The sequence below is a fragment of the Halyomorpha halys genome, unplaced genomic scaffold (assembly GCF_000696795.3).
Source record: "Halyomorpha halys isolate HHAL.00 unplaced genomic scaffold, Hhal_1.1 Scaffold752.1, whole genome shotgun sequence".
NCBI classification, from domain to species: Eukaryota; Metazoa; Arthropoda; class Insecta; order Hemiptera; family Pentatomidae; genus Halyomorpha; species Halyomorpha halys.
In genome coordinates, this window is record NW_027108250.1 from 653,181 (window position 1) to 673,787 (window position 20,607).

Below are 20,607 nucleotides of genomic sequence, written 5' to 3' on the forward strand. Positions count from 1 at the left end.
TTGTAATAATTTTAAAAATTATTAAAAATTAAAATAAAAAGAATTTCGCTCGTTTTATAAAACTTTCTTCAAATATAAGAGATACTTTGGGTTCAAGTTAATAACTTTAATGTCAAATAGATAATATAATTTTATTATATAAAAAGACTCTTAATCTCAGGGCGTATTGTTGCTAGGTAATCAGAATACAAACACTTTTACTATTAACTTAATTAAATCAATATATATTTTACAATTTATTCAAATTTAGTTATAACAAAACTAACCAAGTTCACAATCTTCCTTGGTGATCCCTGGTCTCTTCTTTGTTCTAAATGTTATTTGTCCTCGCGTCCAAAATGGCTTCCTCTTGACAGAAATTGATGAGGACCTCCTTTTCTTGAAGACATCATTTCTCTTCGGCGCCCCAGACACGAGTGACCGTTCCCTCCAAAAACAAAACCTGCCTTGAGGTTACATGTAAACATCGATTGCCCCACAACAGTTAGGGATTTTTGCAAATGATTTATTTTCTGAATATTATTCATTTGCACTATTTCTTGATTTCTATTTTTCCTTTAATTTACTGTATTTTCAATTATGATGGGAAGAGTTAAAACAGTTTGTATGATATTTGAATCTGCTCAATGTGGCCTTGATTCAACGTACCGCCATCTTGGTTCTGTTTTTGACTCACAAAGTTATTATAAACAATGAAACTTGGTTAGCTTGCTTTTTGGATAAACAAAACAAATGAATATTAAAATGATACATAAAATAAAACATATTAAAAACCCTTTATACATCAAAATATACTATTTACACAAAAAGAGCATATTACAATATATATATATATATATATACATATATAAAATTTTTTTTGTTTATACACACTATATCTGACAATCTTCAAATCTTAGGATGTAACAGTTTAGTAAATGTGATTTGTACCAACTTTGGCCTAAGAAACAAAAAATAACTGATATTTTACAGGAATCAATTAGTATCAGGAATATCAATTAGTTACAGGATAGTATATATTAGTAAATAAAATTATATGTATAAATAATTGATCATATAATTTTAAATAACGAAGAAAATGGTCAGGATTGCAGTCAAAAAAGAGCAAAAATATAAATTGTAAGTTGGTGAAATTACAACTATTTATGTTCTTTGTCTACTGTAACTCTGACCATCTTCTTCATTATTTGTATATAAAATTAGTTTATTTTTTTTTTTTTTGTTATAACACTATTATTGATGCGAATTTTTTTTTTTATTAAGTATCTTTCCAATTTTTTATAGTCTACATTTTTCTTTTCTCACTGTGGCATGAGAACCATATATTGGAGGCTATTTCATTCTCCATGGCCTAAATTTAGTGGAAGTCCACTTTATTGCATATATTTAGTGCATCCACTTTCATTTCTTGTGTTTGCTTTATTAGTAGTTTACACTTAATTTATTTTATTTTTGTAAATCTTGAAAATGGACTTATAAGACCATGCATTAATTTTAAATCACAATACTTTTTTATATTTACTTTAATAATTAAAACTATTTATATTTAATTTTTTTAAACTATTTATTTATCTTTTTTTAGCCTTCATTTTTGGGATATTTGTAAAAACAATAGTTTTCCTCAACTTTCAGTTTCTTTGAAGGCATTACAGGCAACAGATTTTGATGTGACTTGTGATGAAAAATTTGTGTATATTGTAAGTATAATTATTTACTTAGTTTTCTGATTTTAATGGCAATAATGTTTAAGATGCTATTCTATTCTTGTGTTTTATTTTATATTCTATAAAATGTTAGTTTTAATTAGTTGATAACATTATCTGCCTACTTTATTTTTGTATAAATATCAATATCATCCTCACATACAAGGGTAAGTCTATAATTATCCGCAATTTATTTATATTTTTGTTTATGTTGGTAGCACTGTCATTCCACGTTGATGACGCATGCTTTGTTTATTTATTGTTGTTTATATGTTCAAGCTGGTGGGTAAGTTTCATTATCACTGTTGTGCTGTTAATCATGGCCGTTCCGCTATTTATTTACACCAAAGAGCAATGTTCAGTGATCCATTTTTTGTGGTTGGAACGCATATTATGAGCCAAGATTCATCGAAAAAATTTTAAAAATGGTCTCACGAGTGTTACGCATGCTGAAGGAGCCAGACGAACATTTACCACCCCTATTGAAGAAAACATTGAGCGTTCTCTTGGAATGGTGTTCTTTGACAGACGAGTAACTATTGGCGAAGTGGCACATCATATGCAAACTAGTCTCGAGTCTACCTACGAAATCATCCACAACAGACTTTCATAAAGTTTGTGCAAGAAGGGTCCCAAAACAACTCACACAGTTGCTTAAACAAACGCTCTTGGACACCTGCCAAAAACATTTGGATCCCTATGGTAATGAACGGGACAACTTCTTAGACAGTATTATTACTGGTGGCGAAACATGGATCCATCATTACGAGGTGGAGAGTAACTGGCAGAGTATGGAATGGAAACATCCAAATTCACTGTGCTAGAAAAAGTTCAAGACCCAACCATCTGCAGGAAAACTGATGCTTACAGTTTTTTGGAACTCACAAGGTCCAGTTCTGGAACAACTGAAGCTTGTACAATGGACCAAGTGCGTTGAAAAGCAAGGGGATTATATCGAAAAATGATAAACTTGTAATTATCCTATTTGATTACAATGAAATTTTATAATTATAGTGTGGATAATAATTGACTTAACCTTGTATAATAAATTTTTCTATTATTCTTTATATATCTCTTTGGTTATAGTCTCAATCGTGAGTGATCATTTAAAATATTTAATCTGTTTTTGGGTGTGAGGTAGCCTTTTGGGTATTAATGCTTCGTTTCCTGAACAATTATGCTTCAAATCCCACCAGTTACCAAATTTTCTTTGCCAGTATGGCAGCTATGGTTTGATAGGTGCTTATACAATAACAAATAAATAAAGTAATTTAATAATATTATTATTTGGAGGCTAATATGGATTTAAGTGTAGTTAAACTGCATAGTGATTACAGTCAGTGAGATTGAGTATAGCAGTTGAGCAGATAATGGAGAATAGCATGGCCAATTGGGGTCAAAGGCTTGAGTCCAGGCATTGGTGTGAACCAATTCTCTATGACCTCAGTGTTCTGTTTAAATTTTTTAAATAGTTGAAAAGATGATAGTGAGGCTCCAGTAACAGAAGTAGTTGTGATTTGGATGAATTGAAAGATGATGAAATGAAACAAGATTGTACATTTGATCTTGTTGGTATTTTTCTATTGTCGCATGAGAAGGATTATAGTAGGAAAAATAAAAGTATATTTTATAGTTCCTGTGTTGAAATATCTACTGATCATTGATAACCTTTAAGTATGTAATAATTGTTAAACTTCTGCCCAACAAAAAAATCATGAGCAGGGTGACTTCCCTGCCATCATAAGCAAAACAGATGTTTGTAGAAGTAGATAGTTGTGACACACAACTATCAACAACCAACAATAATGACGTGTTGGCTGCAAACAGGAGGTAAAGAGGGTAGAGAGACTAGTTGATCTAAAGTGTCCCCTTAAACTATGGAGAGTAGAAGAAGTTCAGAACTTAATAGAAATAATAATTGAATTAATTTTTACAATGATAAGTAGAGAAAGAGTATCAAATATAAACAGTTAGGGAATCTCAAGGAAAATGATGTGTAGAAATTATAAATAATTTTCATTATTACCATTAATTAATACCATTATTTGCATTATACTTTCTTTTATTTTATATTTATATCATAAATAACTTCTGACACAGCTACATAGAAATAATTGTTCATATCAATCATCTATTACATATTGGTGCTTATGGATTTCGTTTTCATTATAGATTAAAGCTCATTTTGTATTCCGACTATTGTATACTATGGTGCACCCTCAATGCAAAATGGAGGGTGAATAAGTGCATATTAATATATTACATTAGGATTATAACAAAGCAATAGTGATCAGTTTACAGCTAAAAAAATATCTAATGTATAGTGTTCATTTATAACCAGTAATACTGTCATATAGTCTATTGTAAAGTGTATAGTTGGTGTAATAACTGACCACACTGTTAGATATTGATTTATGGAATTCTGCAATTTTTCTGGTGATAGGGCCTTAAAAGAAAACCAAAGGTCTTTTAATTAAGTCCTTCCAATACTAAAGTCAATATTGAAGCATTTACAATTTGTTCCAGTATAGGCCAACCATATCTTATAAGGAAATCATTTATTAACTGGTAGCAAGATGGGAGAAGACTTTACATAATAGTGGTTAAAACATTATTAATTAATGTAGTTTATTTTTTTGATGGAAGAAAAAAAAAGTGATTGGAAATATAGAACTTATTTATGTCTCAACCTGATCAAAATTTAAGGAATACATTTTTTATAGTTATTTTTTTATCTAGGGCTGGTCTGTTCAGAGGTGTAAAATAGATATTCATCGTGTGAAAGATAAATTTATTACAACAAACTCAGAAGAAGAAAAGGAATTTTTTGTGAAATTAGTAAAAAGGTATTCTGATATATACAATGAAAGTGAAAATAGTTCCGATTCTATGAGCTATATGAATTTTTTTGATTTCTGATTATTTTTGTATTTTGTAAGAAGTTAATAATTGTTATTTATTATTAATTTAACAAAGAAATATATTTTTTATTGAAATAATTATTTTTTGTTTTAACCTTAAGTTTTCAACATTTATTAATTGAAAGATGCATATATTACATCAATGATTTATTGTTTTTTGAATAATTGTGGGTTTATTTGTTCTTGATATGTTTCTAGAATATGCTTTGATTTTTTTTTTTATTTAAGAGTATTTTAGATTCACAAGCTATTAAATCAGAACCGACAATTTATCTTAGTATTCTTTATTATTTTTTAGTTTATAAGTAATTTGAAAACTGTCCTGTATATATTCTAGATATTCATTTAATTGGCAACAAAGCTAAACCAAAAAAATAGTAATAATAATTCTCTCTTGGTTAATATTAGTGAATATACATGAAATAGTTTTGTATCGGAATCAAAAGTTGTATGTGTGTGTGTGAACACACTCTGTTTATCGGCATTTATTGTTGTTTATTTACCAATATAACAAATGATTTATTTTACTAACAAACCATTTCGTTATAATTTGCAATGTTTTTTGATAGAACAAAAAAACACGGTAAATCAAAAGCAATGTTAGCTCATCTGCCATTTTGTCTCATGATTGTGATTAACAGTTTGATGTTGCTTTAAATCTTTTCATGATCCTGATATTATTTTGTGGAGGAGGGAATCCTTCCTCATCACGAACTATGAGGCTCTTTTGTGAGATATTCTGCCGCTTAAACAGATCATGTAGTTCTTACAAAACACTTTAAGTCTGTAAAAATACATCAAAATATAATAGAGAAAGTAAAATTCCAGAAAAAGTGAAGCCAGAAAAGAAACATTCTGGATGACTTATGATTACCCTGGATATGGCAGAGTGATAGAGGCCTATCACTGGCTGCTGACTGTCTCTGTTTGCATAGCTGTTATGAAGTTTCACATGAATTTCTTCATTAAAGAACAAAGTTCTGGAAGGTGGCTTTTTGGAAGGTTAGGTTATTGATAAACCAAATTACTGAAAATAGCAATAACTAGATTTTATGTTCAATCATCATATTTGCTATTAAATTACATTTTTTTTCTTATCTTGCGTCTTACTAATAAAAAAAATGTATACACAAAATAACATGTGTAACATAATTATTAATGTCATTTTGAAGCCATAATGGCATTTTAAAGTAAGTATGCCAGGTCTGCTGAAGGCAAGATTCACATTAGTTGCAGTATAGTGGAGCAATAATATAAAACAGGGAGAGACCACTCTGCTGATAGTGGTTAAAATGACTTCAGACTGCAGAGGCCAAAGCCCATCACTTGGCGAGGACGTCGGCTAAGGGGACCATCAGGGCTGTTTATGACTGAGAGAGTTGAGGCATATGTCTTTGTAATATGGGAACTGCTGCCCCACTGGTTGGAGCTGTGGTGAAGTGAGGAGGTGATACACCCTATAAGACTTCTGTTGAGCCAGCTTCAGCCTCTCTGTGCGTGACTGGAAAAGGTCAGATGCCTGTCAATTGTCACGCCGAGGTAGAGGATATATTTTTTTCCTTTATCATCCACCACAAACTGCTGAAGCAGTTCCTTCTTGCCTTTCTGGAAATGACATGACCATGGTGTCAGTTTTGGCTGGGTCCACCCTGATGCCATTCTTCTTCAGTGCTGCTACAATGCTGGTCAGTCTGAGCGAGGGCAAGAGCCTGTTTTGTCTTGGCCCTTGAGGCATATACCCTAATGTCAGCAGTGTAGGTTGCTATTACCAGCCACCCTTTTTCTTACTTCACTTTTTGGCTTTAACTTTTCTTTGAAAGAGAGTAGAGTATGCTTAAACCATGTATAAAACCTTGGAAAAAGGTTGATAAAGATAAAAAAAGTTACTCAAAAAATCACTGGATCCCTTTTGTCTCTGTTTATACTGTATAGTTGTTGGATAATCATATCATTTTGCATGAATTGTGCCAGAATGTCTTGATGGATTTTCATTGTTGATGGACTATACCACTAAAAATTGCATATAAATGACAAAAAGACATTAACATGTCACCATTAAAGCAATGGACTATATTAGAATTGGAAGTAGGAGATTTACCTAAATTAAATAAAGTAAATTTAGGTGCAGTAAAAGCTCATTTTTGGGATTTAAAACATTGAGCCCAACTCGCACACCTACGGTACGGTACTTGAGTATTGATGTACACATCAAATCTATAAAAACCCAGCACGAATTAATAATTTTTTGTTAATTTGTGTTTTTCTGCTGACCGCACCTCTTGACCATCTTCTCCACTTATTAATCTACCGCTAACTATCTGCACCTCACAATAAATATTAACTTACATAAAAAATAAAAACTTACTTACCAACATGTTTACTTGTAGCTTCCTACTCAGTATTGTTATAACAGACTGAACTGTTATTTGTACTCTCTATTCCTCTCCTTGATCCTATACTATTTACATATCCCTCCCCTAATTAACTGTTTACCTTCAAAATTTGTATTATATTTATTTTTTAAATTAGTTTTTCAGAATTTTATTTTATTAACACTATCAATATAGTGTTGACAAGTATTCCTATTATATGTTTTAAAGTTTAGTTTTCTTCATATTTTTCGTGATATATATTGTTTCTATTTTTTTTCTAGTTCTATTGGTTTTTTAGTTTATTTTTAGAACTTATTTCGGCAAAAATCTTAAAAACTGCTATTCTTAGTGTATATAATATAAAATATTTAGCCATGCAACGAGAAATTTATTTTGGCAAATATCATGAAAACTGCGACTCTTACGGAAATCCTTATAAATTACTTTATGACTATAACAGAAAATGCGCGTAGCTGGTAAAAAAAAATACAAAAATGTAATTTTAGCGGAAGTGTAAAGAAACAAAATAACGAAAGCGGAAACTTTTAATGGGCAAACTTTTGACTTCTGGATAAAAGAAACTCAATAAAAAACTAAACAAGTGGAAGCATTTTATTGGGGTAAATGCGTTCCTAGATATAAACAAATGCAGTATAAAAAATGCACTGCTCTAAACCTGGCACTGGACACTCTATTCTTGTAGCGTTTATTTTACGTTTTCTGTCAAAATTTAAGATGAAGTATAACTCCACACACATCTTTTTATTTTGTGTAATTTAATCCTTTAAATTTAATAAGTTATATAGTCAAGCTAGTTATAATACTAGATTTTATTGGTTACAATCATAAAATTATGTGGTAGTCATTTTGAAAAATCTGGCATATTAGGCATATGCACGCTGGGGGAATAGTAAAATTTTTACTATCTTTTTTTGCAAATAGTTTTAGGTTAGAATCCACAGTAATAAATTAGTTTACAATTACTTCTAGGTTAACTTGCAATCTTACTGGACTAATTGGTAGAGCGGTTGTCTCCCGTTGATTATATCTTACAATTTGTGGTACGGAATCACTCGGTGCCAATATTTTTTTTTCCTTTATTGCGAAGTGTTACATTCTTTCATTTTAATTCAGATATTCGGTAGTTGAGATAAGGAAACATTTTCACGCCATATTTACAGATCTTAATTTTAAATCTTTAACCAGTTAAAAGTAAGAGTACCAGTAACAGTGTTAAAAAGATTGTGGAATGTGAGTTTATATATTTAAATAACATATGTTTATACCTTGTAACATATGTTATATAAAACTATATTATTTAAAAACTATCATTCAATGTGTTCTTCCTGTGAGTTTAGTTGTAAAATCAGTAAGCTCCTATTTCATTGTTATTTATGTACGTCGTAAGTCAACATACTATGAGTTATTGTATTATATTATATATAGAGAAAATATAACTACGCAATACAAAGTAAGTTGACAATATTATTTCGCATAAAATATTATAAATTATATTATACTAAATATATAGTATTTAGTTCAATGTGGAATGTGGAATAAATCCGATAAATGATTGTTCCAATCAACTTGAACACCGTACAGTGATCCAGAATACATGAGATGATAGACACAAGTTCAAAAAATTAATTTTACATTTTCAAATCTTGATTGCTTCCAAAACATTATTAGAAAAGGAAACAAATATAAACTAAAGAATCAACATTTTAGATATAAATAACAGGTCAAATTATTATTTGTGAACCCCAAGCATCAGCAGGAGCCACTTAATCTTATAATACTTTTTTTAAAAAATAGGAGTGAAAAATACGTTTTTACCTCATTTAGTTGTTCCACAATTGTATTATAAGTATACCAAGAGCTTCTTCTTAATCCTTTCTCTTCTACCACGGAGCAGTGTGAGGAGCTTGCTTAGAGCCGGATCCGTAAGTTTCAATGCTGTACTAGCTGGCTGCTTCTATTTTAGTCAATTCCTCTCTTGTCGAACGCTTCCTTTTCCTTCTTCCATCGCCTTTTGTTTCATACGTTTTTGTGGCCATTCTTTCAACCTACGTTTTCACATATCCAAACTACCACTGCCTATTTTCTTCTATAATATGTTCTACCGGTTTCTCTCCCAGATTGCTTCGTATTGTATTATTGCTGACTTCTTTGCCGTTTCGAACCTCCTTTCCCCCCCCCCCCATCCTCTTCAGATACCTTATTACCATTGCCTGGATTTGGCTTCTGCATCTTGAGGTGATAGTCCATTACTCACTGGTATTGGTCAGTAAGAAGATAAATGTAGTATTATATACTGCTGTATATAATATAGTTTATATAATATCACTGTCGCCAATATCTAAACAATTTAATTAAACATGGACAATGGTAAGTCATGTTTAGTATTTAATTATGTTTTACTAGTACTATAATGTTTCGCCTACAATTGTGCATTTAGTTTAACATCAATTGACTTTCAAGGGTCCTTATTTCAGAAACCAAAAAATTGCTGCAACCAGTTACAACCTTTTATTGTCTTTGAGGTGTGCTATAAAACTTTGATATAAAAAAGAATATCGTTTTGAAACGAAAAAAAAAAATCGGAAACAATACAGTTAAAAGGTAGGATAAAAATAGAGAGCGCGCCAAGAGAAATATACAGCTTGTTCAGAAGACCTTACGTTTACTTTTGGGATTCAATCAACCTCGAAAAGAAGAAAGATCAATTCACTCCGTAAACTAATTTATGCCTTGGAAATTTTTTATACAACCTACATGTATTTAAGTGCAGAAGAATAAATTGTGAAACCAAACTGAAGTCAGTTCTGGCTAACACAGCAGAGCTGTTCATTATCAAATTTTTTGTCAATATCTTAACGAGAACAGATACTAATTACTAGAATGATGATTATGATGCTTTGGTAGTAGAAATATTATCATTACCGAATCAATATCCGAAGTTTAATTGGAATGTACTACCATTATATCCATGATGAACCATACTATCAAATGAGTAATTAAAGTGGAATCTGAAGTTTAATAAACTTTGAAAAAGGCCAATTGATGAATATGTTTTACTCTCAATTTTTAGTTGGAAATAGACGGCAGCAATGAAAATAAAAATTTTATTTGGTTGAAAATAAATTCGATTCTTGAAAGGTTCAGACTTCTAAGAAACAATTATTACTGGTATGTAAATTATTTTAAGATTTTATCCATATTCTAGAATTTTGTAGCTTCATCAAACGTTGACAAAACGTTTCATTCAGTAGATCACGATAAAATACTCGAAAGAAAAACTTAAATCATAAGGGGAGGCTAAATTAATAACTTAAATCACGGGATCACCGATCTCAATGAAAGATTTTTTGGTTGTACTAAATCGAAAAATATTAGACACGTGTCTGAGGATTCTTGCTAATGCACCCTAGGTGCCGAGACAATAACAATTAAAAATAGCTTCCTAAGTAGTAGATTGAAAAAAAAAATGTAAGTCAAATTCGTTTTTAGCATCCTCAAAAACCCTTAAAAATTTAACAAAAACCAAAATATATTTTACTTCGTCCATTTCGCAACGTCACTCTGTTTGAATTGTTTCAGTAGTCTGCCCACAACACACAGGTTTCTGCCGACTGTCGTGAGATATGGACCAGATAAAACATATTTTGTTTGTTGTTGAAATTCGTATTTTAGAATTTTTTTTTAGGATGCTAAAAATGAGTCTGACTTCCTTTTTCTTCAAGGAATTTTTTTCAATCTACTATATAGGAAGCGATTTTTTAAATACATTTGAACTAAATTAATACAATTGGTTATATTTTGATAGTCTACATTCGAAAACAAATTGATTAGATCGATAGGTTCAAGACCATCTAACTTCTACGAAATAGTACCAACTGTACCTTTCCAAACAAATTATTATCGGAGATATGAAACAAATGTTTAAGAAAATTTTCTTTATTTGAAACTGCTTTTTATACTATTAGATAGCATACCATCTAAAATATGTAGTTACGTTGTTCTTGGATAACAATATGAGGAGTATGAATTTATTTCATGAAGCCCGGACATTGGAAGAAAAAAAAATGCTCCAAGTATCAAGCCCGAAATTTTGTTTGTTTTTTATTTATATGAATTATTGTATTTAAGAGTTTCAAGTGACGCTAAAAATATTATTTTTCTCAAACCAATTCTTTTTGGTCAACTTTAATGAATTAATACAATAAACAATATTTTGTCTTTATCCTATTAAAAAAAAAAAAACAAAAAAAAAACGAATCCATTGGTTCATAATAACCATTAAACACATACAGAGCAAAGGCGGCATACGATAATATTATTAATGTCTAAAATTATTTTTAAAAAATGTTCTCGGCTTCTAGGGTGAATTTGCAAAAATCCTCAGACAAGTGTCCAATATTTTCTGACCAGTATCACTAAAAAAAGTTTCAGTGAAATTGGTGATCCCAAATGTGTAGCATCCCCTTGTAAGCTTTAAGTTAAAAAAAAAAATATTTAATGAACCTTCATTCGTCATTATCATTGAATATCACCCCTTTATTTTGGATTTTAATGCATTCATTAATTTATAAACTCCAATGGTACTGAGTAGAATATTTCGGACTAAATTTCCTTTTATACTATTTATATAAATTATATACAGTTGCAGATGTAATTATGGTGGATAGTTATCACGTTTTAGCAATGTGATTGTTGTTTCTAAAGATAAATTGATAAACAATGGCTTAAAGACAAAACATTTTATTGATGCTCTTTTTTAGGATGTTTGGGTTTAAAGTTCCTGTCCCTGGCGTGTTTTCTGAGTTTCCTTATCTTAGCGATGGCATAACTAGCTGAACCAGAATGGGATGATACGGTTGACACATTTGCTTGCTGCAGTCGCCTCTTTTTTGCTTGGTGCCTGACACCTTTTGGTTTTGCTATATCGTGAACAATGCGGTAAGTGTATGGGGATTCCTCTCGGTTTCTCTTTCTGTTGGGTTTCCCCTCACTGAACCTCGTTCTATCATTAGCAGTGGCGGGGGCGGGGTCGTTGTTTTGTGGTTCGTTCTTTCTGGACCCGGTAGATTTCCTTTCAGCTTGCCTTGCTTGACTAGATTCGTTGGATTGGCCAGAAGGGGTTGACTGTTTTTCTTGATATTTCTTCCTCTGGGCCCGCCTTCTGGCACTTCTGGCTCGTACTAGTTCAGTCAGTTGATTGACTAGATTGTTAGGTTCGGATTGTTTATTCGGTCTTACTACCTTCCTCTTGGCCTGTTTCCTTGCTCTTATGATTTCTGCATTGCGAGCCATTGCAACCTTCTGTTGACATACGCACTTGACACACTTACAGTTACAGTTAGCGGCACAAGAGCAGTGTGTCTTTTCTTTGTGTATCTTCAACCTACGCCTTTTATCTATTGCTGTCCTTCGTATGTGTGGTTTTCGTCCCCTTTTCAATTGTACTCCATATCTTGAAGCCGAATCTGGAAATTGAGGTATCGCATAAGTATTCCACTTGCTGGCATCTGATTTATTGTTCATTACTAAGAGTAAATCTTTCTTTTCATTAGTTCCTACCATCGTACTGTTCTGTTGAACCTAAAAAAATTTTAAGAACTTACAACTTATGATATGGATATTTTAACGTTATGTCTTAAGATAAATTATATCACGTCTTGCATAATTTTTTGTTCTAATAAAAACAAAGATATTACTTTTATAATTAGACTATAAAAGTTACTTTATATATAATATATATGACAATTAAGGGTACTGGAGAAGAACGATCAGAATACTTTTTTTTCAAATCTGAGGCGTGTAGCTTCAAATCCAGCTCACATTTTTTTCAGATGTTGTGAAAATCATTTAAACAAATATTTCGGACCCGATCGGAATAGTATGGATTCCTTTAGTATTATAAAAATGTGGTTGGCAGATGTCACAACGAGCTTAATGAGGATGAGAATGAAAGGTGGGTCAATAACGGTGAGGAACAGTAACCACACCTTCTTTAACAGGCGATAAAAGAACACTGCAAACAAGAAGAAAACTGCACAACCCAATGCACCAGTGGTGCATCATAATGAAAATCACCATCAGAGATCTAAGCTGTTCAGCGTGGAGAACAGCAGGAGGAACTATGGCAAGGAGTGCGAAAGAGAGCCCTAAGCCACCGAGGCCTGCTGTAGTCATAGTAAAAATACCGGATAGCCAGTCCTACTCTAATGTCCTACGAAAGGTGAGAGAAGATCCGGCGATGATGGAAATGGCTTCATCAATCACAAAGGTCCGGAAAATTAATAAAGGCGACCTTCTTTTACTCCAATTGGACAGGAAGAAAGAGCAATCTCTTGCTTCACTAAAAAGCTCAATGGAGGGTGTGTTTGGCGAAGGGACTGAGGTGCGGACTTGGACGGACGAGTCCCTTTTCGAGCTGCGAGATTTGGATGATCTCACCACCAAAGAGGAGGTTGCGGAGGCCTTAAAACATCTCCTGGGTGAAGAGTCAATGCTCGTCACTGGCACCGGACGCATGCATCAGATCGCTACTTGGGAGGTTTGTAGATCTTATACAGACAGTGATCACCAGGCTATATTGATCACACTGCATACGCCTACAAGAAAGAAGAGTTGTTGATAGAGGACTAATGGCTGAAATAAAAAAAATTTTTGATGACGCTTCATTCACTACAAGAGTTCACGGAGGGAGTTAATAGCCTCTCGCGTGCTCAAGACCGATTTCGTAAAGAGCGATCCACGATAGCTGCTTTTGGATTAGTAGTCGAGATGGCTCGCTCAGCAATTCCAGGAGCAAGATAGAGGAGAGGTCCTAACTGTTATGCAGCAATCATCACTCTAGACGTTAAGAATGCTTTTAACACAGCAAGATGGACCTGTATAATAGATGCCCTACGGACTATGGTGGTGCCAGCCTATCTTAAGAGAGTTCTCACAGACTACTTCAAAGATAAAGTTCTGTTTTATTTTTCAGACATTGGGAAAAGGAGATACAAGGTGACTGGTGGTGTCCCACAGGGCTCGGTATTAGGGCCTCTTCTGTGGAACGTCATGTACGACGCAATCTTCAAATTGACAATGCCGGAGGGAGCCACAGTTGTGGGATTCGCAGATGACGTCGCAGTTGTAGTGGCGGCGAAGCACTTGGTCTTCCCTCATCGCAAGTTACCCTCATCGCAAACCAGGCTGTTGCTACGGTCCGGCTGTTTTCGGTAGGCCTACAACTTGCAGATCACAAGATCTAAGTTCTCCAAGTAACTAACAGGAAGCAGACTGAGTTCATTACTGTCACGGTTGGTAGGCTCGAAATTCGTTCCCAGTTTTGGTTAAAATATCTAGGAGTCACGATTGATGCACGTCTCGGCCTTAATGTTCACATGGAGTATAGCTTACCGGATAGTTCAGCGCCAAATCTGCTAAAGTAGCATCCTTTTTGTCATGCCTTATGCCAAACCTGGGAGGTCTTAGAGAAAGTAGCCGAAGGCTCCTTGCTACTGTTATTTCCTCCATCATGTTATATGCAGCCCCGATTTGGAAAGAAGCGATGGTTACCAAATCATACAGTAGAAAATTGGTTTCATTGTACCGCAGGGTTTCTTTAAGGACGGTTAGTGCTGTCTTCAGTTCTCCTCCACTGATCCCTCCTTCATCAATCCTCCTCTTTTTACTCTTGTTCTCCCCTCTACTTTACATTCCTCCTCTTTTCTGATCTCCGTTTTTCTCATTCGTCTATTTACACTTCCACTCTCTTTTATTTATTGTCAAGAGGGGTGGGCAGGTCATTGGCCTTTCGGTCCTTTGCGTGGGCGTCACTCTTTTGAACTTCAAATTCCCTGAATTAAGGCGCCTTTCCTCTTTGACAGAGGTCATCGCATTTGGCCAGGTGCCACCCAGATAATATCCCAGCTAGTATATATGTATATAAATATATAACACTACTGTGAAGTAAGCCATCGAAAGGTAATAGCCGTAGGTAAAGTTTAGTGAACTGATATATTTTTATTATTAATGCCATATTTACCAAAAAATGTAAGAATTACAACGTGAAAAATGATTAAAACTGAATTTTTAGAAACTGCTGAATTTGAAGTTAGTCATTCTGTCAACTGAAATGTTCAATCAACGATATACTTTTGAAATGATTCACAACTACAATAGATTGTGTTTAATATTTACCTCCAGCAATAACTTCTGTTATTGTTATTTAACTTCTGTTCTCAATATGTCTGACTAAGGCTTGGTGAGTTTACTTGGGCCAATTCGCTGAGTTCGCTGAAACCAATTTATTTTGCTATTATAAAGTTTTGTTTGTTTACTTATCACTAAGAATAATAAAAATATTAAGTAAATAAATTAATTGTTCCCTGGACTTCCAAGGTTTGAATCCAAACTATAGATAATAATTTATTACATACTAGACGAGGACAAATCTGCCTATTCCCATTAAACTATATCCAAAAGTCAATTATATCTAGAGCAGGTAATTTTTATCGCTAAAACACTTGGTATTCACAGATATATCCAGACCTGATTATCATTTTGAGCCAAAAAACAAATGGGGCCAAAAATTGGATGATATTAGGTAACAAAAAAATTTCCTCGTTTATTAAAAGCAGTTAATGACATTTGGCCTTCCATCATAAATGAAGTTTTGAATTCTTAGCGATTGTACATTCTGTCGTCCAGCATTGTCAAACTAACTCGAACAATAATACTTTCCATTATTAGAGTAATTAAGTATTTTTTCTTGCTGCTGTTTTTGGTATATTTTATTTTGATATAATATTAAGTATTGTTTTTTTTAATTTAAACACTAGGTTAAGTCGGTATTATTGAAAATAGTTTACGCCCAATTTTTCAATTTACAGGAGCATATATTGGGAGCATACTCGGAGATCTGTCCATTTTACCATTTCTAGCATAAAATAGAGTTACAAAAGTTTCACGAAATTATTTTGTTGGAAATGGGGTTAATAAAGAAGAAAAAAGAGTAATTAAAACATCAGTTGTAGCTGGGAATTTTTTATTTTGGTTAAATTAGGAAAGAAAAAATTAATCAATCAAATTCACAGTCTTTTTTTTTTTTTAGAAAATATGTACTTTGTTTAGATGGTTCTCAATATGATAGGCAATGTTGAGAAGAGAAACCAAGGTTGTCTCTGATTTAGAATCCCGCGCAAACGGTGCCCAAAAATGAATATAACGAAGGAATAAAATAGTTTAAGAGTTCAATTTCTCGTAAGGATTCTGATGTCGGAATCTTCGGATTGAAGTATTTATTTATTGAAGGGTATTCACTATGCAAATAAACAATAAGAAGTTTGGAAGAGGGATAATATATGCTGGGAAACCCTGTGTATATTGATATTGTAGGGACACCACTACTGCTGATCTATACTGTAACAATTACAGCCGCCTAAGCCACTATTGTCCAGCATGACGCAACTACCAGCTAACACAGTTACTACTGGCATCAGACAAACGTTATATTGGTACTATTCCTTGTTTATATTTTGATTTCACACATGTAACAACTATATAAGATATTGTAATACTCATGAATGTATCATTTGAATAAGTAAATATTACAGTTGAATATCCTGATCTACTGAAAGCTAAGATCTTACATGTAGTGACGAGCACTCAACATTTGTCCCATTGACGGAGGAGCAGTCCTCTCGCCAGTCTTGTTTTCAATTTATACTGCTGATGTGGTTGGCAAGAACTACCAATCGGCAACGGTCGCCGCTTACGCTGAGGACATTGCCATCTACAGCAGCAGTATGAACTCCGAGACAGCTCTACATCAGGCTGAAGCAGTTCGGTCTGAGATTGTTCAAAAGCTGGACTACTTGAACATCTCAGTCAGTACAACCAAAACGGACTGTGTTGGGTTTGCGCGCACAAAATACAACAGAGCAAGACTACCGAAGACTCTCCGTGTGAATGACAACTCCATCGTGTATTTGGGAGTAAAGCTAGACTCATCTCAAGCTTTCTGTCCATCTGTATCAGAAGGTGAAAACAGTAAGACGAAATTCATACCGTCTCAACCACCTCCTCACTTTTACGGGTCTCTCACTGAGATTGAAGCTGTAGATCTACGTATCCTGTAAAAGTTTCCTGAGGCCGGCACTAGTATATGGGGCACCATTATTTACCCACATATAAAATGACACTAATCATCTTCTTCAAACTTCAAAATTCGATGTTGAGTCGTAAGCACATCATCATGGAGGAAAAAGAAGCCTCCGAAACTGCATCAATTGTTCGATCTGTCGGCTGTCCCGGAGCTCATCGAGAGACTACACATAAAACTTTTTGACTCACTACAGTACTGCACAAATTCACTATTCAATACACTAACATCTGCGCCCCCCCCCCCGGTGCGTTGGCAATACACTATGTAAGGGCACGTAGTATTAGATTAAGTTTATTAAAAATTCCGAAATAATGTTTACTCCAACACATTATACACTTTTATAAATACGCATCTTAAAACTAGTACACTTCAAGAAACTTATCAGAATGTAGATTTCTAAGGTAAAAGGGGTAAATACAAACAAATATTGTTTATATATACGTCTTTAAAATTTTTTTTAGGGGTTTTGAAAAAAAAAAATAACCTAATTCCCGCTTTACAGAAACTACCTCCTTAGAAAGTATAGGAATAAAATGTGTATTTTATATGTGTAAGTTTGGTATTTTATGTTATTTTTTTGACAATGCTTGTTCTCTATGTCTCCTATAGTTCTATATTCCTTTCTTAATTTCTCTCCTTTCGTAAGGACCTGCGGTTTCCATTTCCCATCATATCTTCACACCTGTAGAAGAAAGTTTTGATCCTTTCGGAGCTACCTAAGATTTATCCCGTCGATTCACCTCCTATTTAGCTACCTATTTGACCACGCATTGTCGAGAACTTCTACTATGGAGTACCTCACATTATCATTTGGAGTTAAATTAAACAAAATCACTACAAAAATATAATTTAATGAATCCTAAAACATTGGACAATAAAATATTGCCAGCCGGTTACCTGAAACGAGAAAATAATGGTGGAGATAAACTCCAATCACTACTTCGTTTTTATTTACTCAAAAAGAATGGAAGAGGAAAAGTAATAAAAGGACAGAATAAGAGTGTTTTAAAAGATAGAATGACGCACATGCAGGTCATTACAAGCAGGGTGTGCTAAAAACATCTTTGATGAGAGAAACGAAAAAAAAAGGTATGTAAAATGATATATTGGCGTGTTATGAAAAACGTTATTTCTAATGCAGGAAAAGAAATTTACCGAACGAATTCGTAATATCTGGTTTTATACAGAATGTAAAACAAGTCTATTTGTTACTATTATTTTATTTTTTCTTATTTTATTGTCGCCTATATTTTACATTGTTATCAGGGACCATTATAATTACTGAATTAGCATTTCCCGTTCTGAACTTTTATCTTCTTGGTGAAATGGGGATATGCATGCGGATGTAAATTTGAAAAAAAAAATTTAAAATGGCAACACTTCAGTTATTTATAGTTTTTTTTTCACTTCAATTATAAAATTTATTTTCCTTTGTTGGATCCGAATTTTTAAAAGAAAATCAGGTAAAAAAAAGTGATACATTGCACAGAAAAACTCTTAGATAATACCAATATTTTATTGTACATATAGTATTAAAAAAAATTGTATTATACGCATTAAACCAATTAAAAAATAATTATAATTTCAATGTAACATTTGCTTACAGCGAGCTTGGTTTAAATTTATTAATTCCTTCAGTTAAACTAAAAACAAAAAATAATCGACTCGGAAAATCTAGATAGGTTATGCCTTGTCACAGTATAACTTCCATAGCAGGAGCACTTAAAGATCTTAATAGCTAACACGTGAGGGACTCGAAACAGAAAAAACATACTTTTTTTGTCGACTTTGTTGATTTAAAGAAATTAAATTTTGGATCTCATAAACTTAACATTCTGGTGGAATATCTCAATTTTAAATATCATATACCATAACTAAGACTGATCACAAACATTTACCTTGTTACGTAGAGATTTAGATGTTTCCCTGAAATTATTATTGATAAATCGTATATGTAATGTCCACCATCGTGTGACTTTTTACTAAGAATTTAAAATTACTGCTCATATGTTATCAAATTTACTTAGCTAACGGATCAGGTTATAATCCAATATTGTATAATAAATAATACAGTTTAAAATTAGTTTCAGTTTAATACAGTTTAAAATTAGTTTCAGTTTAATACAGTTTAAAATTAGTAATTTATTTTTAATTTTGGATTATAAACAATTCAATTTCTCAACCTTTGAATAATACATTGTTCTCAATTATATCAATCAGTCTGTGATCACTGTTTGCACAAATTCTGATCTATTTCCAAATGAGGCATAAGCTTAGAGATTTGTGAACATGCATCTTTTAGTCTGTAACCGATGGAAAAATTACAAAAAATAAAATTTGTAAGGTTCCAATCCATTAACAATATCAAAATCTTTACAATGAGTAAGATTTTTCGTTATCAAACTGTAACACCTATCAAAATACCGCACTGCATCTGAAGCCTTAGATTTTTTTAGATCTACAATTTTGTTCCTATCAATGTTTGTTGTAGCTCCATCCTTTATTACTTAAACAGAGATAGATGTTTACTGTCAGTTAATGATAGAGTCGCACCATGGTTTGTTTGAGTATTTAGATTCGAAATTTAAGAACTTGCTGATAACACTAACAAATTGGTACCCTGCAATTTTTATGTGAGAGGATTTTAATTCAGAACAGCCGTTACCATAGTACTTACATTTGAAAGTCACATTAATAAATCTCTCGACTAAGTTGATCATTTATTGAGGTTATTGTGGAGCCGAGGTGTATTGTGAAGGTGTTCCCCTTTCAGGAGATATATACTTAGTTTTAAGTTCATTTACTTTTAAGCTATTTGATCTGCTTCTCTTATGAGAGTCCCAGTGAATCTCCCAGTATCTTCTAGGCTATATCGCCCTCATACGCCAAGGCTGTGGTTTTTTCTTGACACCCACCCCTACATTTTCGCGTGATGTTCTAATTTCATTATCCCGAGCGAAGTTGAAAAGCATTGACGAAAGTCCATCTCCACCTTTCGTTTCTAACTTCAAGCCTTCAATTACTGTTGGTTCTATTAGGGCTCTGCATTTAGGAACATTTGTACAAGCCTTTGTCAATATCACTAACTACTCGAAAACACCCAGTTTAGTCGTGACTGTTTGAGGAAGCCCCGTCAAGCATTTTGATTGGGTCTATGAGATGCTGCCCTCTTGACAAACGCTTAAAGTAATAGATCCTGTATCCGTATTGGCATGTACAAGATGAATACTGAGCACATTCTCATTAATACGACACGATTTTTGCTACTGATCAACAATTCACAATGAGTGAGTAGATCTTCACCACACTCAGGCAGGAAGGAAAGATTCAGAGTGAGAGAAGAAAGCACAAGTGAGAAACCAATCTTAAAGTTCTGTCGAAAACGCAATAGAACATAACGACAATCAACCACTATGTAACGACATCTTATATTCTAATATTCATGTAAC

At 33.0% G+C, this 20,607-nt stretch overlaps 2 protein-coding genes and 1 long non-coding RNA gene across 7 annotated transcripts in view; 2 read left to right on the forward strand and 1 right to left on the reverse strand.

Annotated features, from left to right (window-relative positions):
* The window catches only part of LOC106685895 (cytoplasmic dynein 2 intermediate chain 1), a 33,654-nt gene extending 28,952 nt beyond the window's left edge, over window positions 1-4,702 (forward strand). For all 3 annotated transcript variants that reach the window (XM_014428879.2, XM_014428878.3, XM_014428877.3), the window contains exons 17-18: window positions 1,583-1,697; window positions 4,443-4,702. In XM_014428879.2, the coding sequence (XP_014284365.1) occupies window positions 1,583-1,697; window positions 4,443-4,622 (295 nt within the window). In that variant the 3' untranslated portion in view covers window positions 4,623-4,702. The remainder of the gene's footprint in view (window positions 1-1,582; window positions 1,698-4,442) is intronic.
* A 3,630-nt stretch (window positions 4,703-8,332) lies between these two features.
* On the forward strand, window positions 8,333-16,063 carry LOC106685902 (uncharacterized). Of its 2 annotated transcripts, none has more exons than XR_001343916.2 (3): window positions 8,333-8,467; window positions 9,478-10,185; window positions 15,885-16,063. It is a non-coding gene; the product is annotated as an uncharacterized lncRNA (long non-coding RNA). The 2 variants fall into 2 exon arrangements; XR_001343915.2 differs by having other exon boundaries at window positions 9,492-10,185.
* On the reverse strand, window positions 11,742-19,177 carry LOC106685900 (uncharacterized). 2 transcript variants are annotated; one of them, XM_014428887.2, is made up of 3 exons: window positions 19,057-19,177; window positions 15,193-15,288; window positions 11,742-12,482 (listed from the first exon to the last, which is right to left on the reverse strand). In XM_014428887.2, exon 3 carries the CDS (start codon window positions 12,307-12,309, stop codon window positions 11,758-11,760), a length of 552 nt encoding a protein of 183 aa, XP_014284373.1. In that variant the 5' UTR covers window positions 12,310-12,482; window positions 15,193-15,288; window positions 19,057-19,177; the 3' UTR covers window positions 11,742-11,757. The 2 variants fall into 2 exon arrangements, with proteins under 2 accessions (XP_014284373.1, XP_014284372.1); XM_014428886.2 differs by having other exon boundaries at window positions 11,742-12,597.
* Between the last annotated feature and the right edge of the window lie 1,430 nt (window positions 19,178-20,607).

Coding starts and splice junctions, on each gene's coding strand:
- LOC106685900 (XM_014428886.2), bottom strand. CDS start 12,579: ATGGTAGGAACTAATGAAAAGAAAGATTTACTCTTAGTAATGAACAAT.